Source organism: Odontomachus brunneus, unplaced genomic scaffold (genome assembly GCF_010583005.1).
Source record: "Odontomachus brunneus isolate Ranch 3 - 2012 unplaced genomic scaffold, Obru_v1 Obru_scaffold_003, whole genome shotgun sequence".
Taxonomy (NCBI): Eukaryota; Metazoa; Arthropoda; class Insecta; order Hymenoptera; family Formicidae; genus Odontomachus; species Odontomachus brunneus.
In genome coordinates, this window is record NW_022639453.1 from 1,923,000 (window position 1) to 1,927,723 (window position 4,724).

Here is a 4,724-nt window from a genome sequence, read left to right on the forward strand (position 1 = left end):
CGTTCGAGTTCGTCATCAACTCCAGCATCCCCTTAAGTTTGATCTACAATGTGCTCTTTTTGCGTTCTCTCGATTAGAATTCACATTACAGTTCACGTTACAGAATGATATGTGTTAGATACTAATTTAAGTAAGTCGAAAGGAACGGTGGCGCACTTGAGAGGTTAATGAAATGTTAAAACTTTATTCCTGCTTAGTGTGTAGGCTAATAGAGGGCCGCTGAAAAGTAATAAAATATGCGCTTGAAATTGCATTTGTAATATTCACCGTGTTTCTGGCAATACAATCATATTAATGGAGCTTTCGCGCAATTAACGAGAATCAACGCGTTACAGACGTCGAGAAGAGCTTGCCGGCGTGTCGCGCTTGCGTGACGCGTCGAGGGGCGCATAAAAATCGACGCGACCACGCGCCGGGGGTGGTAGAGCTTTCGGGGAATGTTAGGGGAATGTGTGCGTGCGAGGGAACTGACGGAGCAGCCCCGGGCAACGAACGAACGAACGAACGAACGAACGAACGGGCGTTACGTGGGGTCCCTTCTTGTTTCTGTCTGAAAGGAGGCGGTGAGGAAAAGCCGCGGCAGAATATCAGTAAAATTGCGAGAGGTTCCGCCCGGGCGTGTACTATTCGACGAGTTTCTCGGTTTGAGCCCGCGCTTTATGCGATTGCAGGAACGAGGCGGGAAAGGTAAGAAGTGGATAGAAGATAAGTTATTGCTCGTCGAGGTATGCGGCTACGTATTTCCTTATACTTCCGCCGGCATCCTCCGCTCCTCCTCATTCCGCCGTCTATTGTCGGTGGTATTACCGTTGAAGGGTGTTCATGAACGCCAGTATTGCGCGCGCGTCGTCGTCGTCCGTCTAGATTTAAATCCCATCCATTTGCGGCCGGCAAATCTTATATAATCACAGCTGGAGAGAGGGGAGGGGGAGGCAAAGCTCCGACTTGACGTTTCATTCGCATCAGCGGCACTCTCTTCTTCGTGCGTACGCGGCCGCTCACTCTCTGGGGAATAGTTATACGGGGTGTTCTGCGACTAACCGTATCACCAACGCGCCGACAGAAAAATCCGGCTAGATATTCAGCCCAGGTTGACCTCAACCATAGTTCCGACCAGGTTCACCTCAACCGTTTATCCAGTGTAAGTGGGTCCCGTATAAAGTGATGTTGTCGGATCATGTAGCGTCCTTTAACGCAGATAATCAGGACTTTATTAATAATGATTATTCATAATTAGGGTTCGTATTAATAGTCGTTAATTATAATTCAACTGAAAATTTTGCATATAATTCTGAACAAAAATCTGAGAATCTCACTTGAGATAAACTTCAAGTAACAATTGTTAATGCAGACCTAGGATTCGATAACATCACCTTGTACAAACCAAGTAACTGATGGAGTTAACCTGATCATGAAATAAATATCTAGTTGACAATCACAGATTTCTCGACCGATCCTTTGCTGATGTTTCGTCACCAAGATCGAATTATTTTTTTTCTTAGAGAGCTGTTATAAAATGATTCCAAACTTCAATCATGATTATATCTTTAAATTATCACAAATAATAGGGTCGTTCGTTAAGCAAAATCAATAGCAAACATAACAAAAATTCATCAGTTATTTGGTTTGTACAAGGTGATGTTATTAAATCCTAAGTCTGTATTAACAATTGTTACTTGAAACTTATTTTAAGAGTGAGATACTCAGATTTTTGTTCAGAATTATATGCAAAATTTTCAGTTAAATTATAATTAATGCCTATTAATACGAGCCCTAATTATGAATAATCTTTGTTATTAATAAAGTCCTAATTATCACTCTGTGTTAAATAACGCTACATGATCCGAAATAAATATCTAGTTGGGAATCGTAGGTTTCTCGACCGATTCTTTATTGATGTCTGATCACCGAGATCAAAATTTTTTTTTTCTTAAAGAGAATAAAATGATGCTATAAAATGATTCCAAATTTTGATTATGATTATGTCTTTAAATTATCACAATTATCACTAGGATCGTTTGTTAAAATAAAATCAATAGCAAATGTAATAAAAATCAACTGATTATTGCTAAATAGCTATCTCGATATTTGCGCTTAAGAAAGTTCCACTTCAAAATCATCGAGCTAAACGCCCGTTCCCTAAATTACCGTCGACGCGGACACCTTGTATGCCTCGTCACTCTTGCGTCAGCATTGTGCAGAAAGATCAAGATTCATGGCGTCTTCCTCTCCCGTCGCGATACGATCTCTCTGTACGCAGCCTTGTTCTCGGAAATGATGATCCCATGAATGAACATTAGATCCCGCGGGCTTTACGCGCAATTGCATACCTCTACGCGGATTCGACGACATTTTTTTTGTCCTTCCCGGGTGAAACGGGGATGGCACTGCGTACGGTGTTTTAAAGAAAGGGTCAATTCCACGCGTATCTCCCCGCGTTCCTGGCGTTTCTCGCAGTCTGGCACCGTCGAGCGTGAAATATTTGACGGGAAACGCGATGCTTTCGGCGGAGTCGATCCCACGCAACCGCCTCCTCGTCTCCTCTCCGCCTATTTCGTCATATCGCTCGCTTCTCCCATTTTCATATTATTCCTTGATCCCGTATCTCAAGTCTTTCGACGGGCCAAAATTATCCACGAGGATTTGTTCGTTGATTTTTATCCCCGCACGCAATATACAGTTCGATCGACCGTCTTCCACGCGTCGCGTGCATTCGATATTAAAAAAAGCGAGAAAAGTCGGGCAGAGACGAAGAGAGGCGTGCAGGTGATGTGACGGGGTGGAATGGGAAAAGGAGGGTTGATAAACGAAAGGGAGGAAGAGAGTAAAGACGGATTCCAGAAGCTATACACACAGAGAAAGCGGAAGAGAGGGAAGAGAGAGAGAGAGAGAGAGAGAGAGAGAGAGAGAGAGAGAGAGAGGAGGAAGATAGGAAGGAAGACAGATGAAAAGAACGCGAGAGAGTGAGAAGCGAGGGTCGTTGCATCGGCTAGATTGCCGACAAGCGGCTCACAAAGGGACAACTTTACGCGAGATGATCTTGTTTACGTACCAGGTATCGATTTACCAAGATCGAGGTACTCTCGCACAGACGGGCTCAGGAATCCGGGCGGTACGGCCGGCGCCTCGTTCGTCGGATTGTTCCTCTCGTCCACGGGATCCGCGTCATCGTAGTAATAGTCGTCCTCGGCGGGGTCGAGCGGCTTCGCCCGCTTCGACACCTTGCTGCTGCGACCGCCGCCACGCGCACCTCCTGTGAAAGGAAGATTCAGTGTTGTGTAGACCGCGTCTAACGATCGCGCAGAGCGTAAAGCTCTCGTCAAGGGTGAACAAACCGGGGAAAACGCCGTATCATATTCTATACAGAGTATCTGGATCATTAAATGTCCGGCAGCCATATAGGATATATTGAATTAATTAATAGTATTACTGGATAATAGTCTGGATCAATCGACCCTTTAAAGGGGGCACATTAAAGTAGCAATAATTATGCCATCGATGAAGTAAGCCTCGCTGGTTCTTACGGTTGGCGAGTATTGGCAGCACCTTACAGCACACGAAGAAGTAGGACTGACGTTTCAGAATGTGCCCTTTAACGTTTAAATGCTCAGAACTGATATATCAGGGCGTGATAAACGTTTAAGTCGAACACTGATATATCAGAGCGTGTCCGTTAAAAGGTTAATCTTCAGTTACTTTTGGCAGAGGCTCTATATGGGCAATACATCCGTAAATTGCATGCCCGTCAGAAACACAAAACTGACGCATCCCAAATCCAAGTCAAAGTTCCCTGTTGGTCTTTAATGCGGATTAATGTCCACTTGAACGTAAGAACTAGTGTTTTTCATAATTTTATAATTGCGCTGTTTGAACCTTATTACACCGAAGGACGATTTCACGTCCACGGGAAACGCGGTGATTTTCTCTTTCCAATGGTTTTCGTCTCGAATCGCTCCGAGATCTACGAGCGAAGTTATTGGGTGCTTCCGAAATACCCAGAGTTGAGTCAAGTTGAGTTAGTTCCACTATAGTATATGTAACGATACTATAGTGGAACTAACTCAACCCAACCCAAACCTAGACATTTCGAAAGCACCCATTGAGTCACTATATCAATCTGCACGCTCGATCGGCCGGCGCTACTACCCCTGCCGCGTGTTAAAGGGCCAGCGTGGGGTCATTGTACGACGCGTATGGTAGGTCGGGGCGCGACGCGAGTGGGAACAATCGCATTCCGCGAAGCTATTTGGGAAGTGATATCCGCGTGCGCGTCCACCCCCCACTGTTTCGCGTCCCAAGGACGGAGGCAAGGATGGTCTCCCGCTCCAGTTCGTCTCACTTCAGAAGAAGAAGATAGCATGTAACGCAATGCGCCGCCGCGGCAGTAGATGGCACTAGTGTTCGTCCGGCGCTAGAGACCCTAGATATAAGAGACTGGCCAAAGCGGTCCAAGATTTGATTGGTTGGATACAAAATAGCGTAGCCAATGAGAGGTAACTATGTACGCGAAAGAAAGTGCGGAACAGAAATTGGGAAAACACAAGCAAATAAATATTTTTATTCAATACATAATATTTCAATACCTTTTTATTCAATAAATGTTAATTTCCAAGAACTATTGACATAAACACATAATTAACACATTCGCACAATAAAATATAGAAATATAACAATATATACTGGATATATATATATATATATATATATATATATATATATATATA

The 4,724-nt window shown here is 44.1% G+C and overlaps 2 protein-coding genes across 2 annotated transcripts in view; one reads left to right on the plus strand and one right to left on the minus strand.

Annotated features, from left to right (window-relative positions):
* The window catches only part of LOC116844440 (RING finger protein 17), a 278,692-nt gene that overhangs the window by 186,770 nt on the left and 87,198 nt on the right, over positions 1-4,724 (plus strand). The gene's annotated exons all lie outside the window — the stretch shown is intronic.
* Positions 1-4,724, minus strand: part of LOC116844605 — a 102,936-nt gene that overhangs the window by 21,663 nt on the left and 76,549 nt on the right. The window contains exon 3 of the mRNA XM_032816383.1: positions 3,053-3,253. Within this exon, the coding sequence (XP_032672274.1) occupies positions 3,053-3,253 (201 nt within the window). The remainder of the gene's footprint in view (positions 1-3,052; positions 3,254-4,724) is intronic.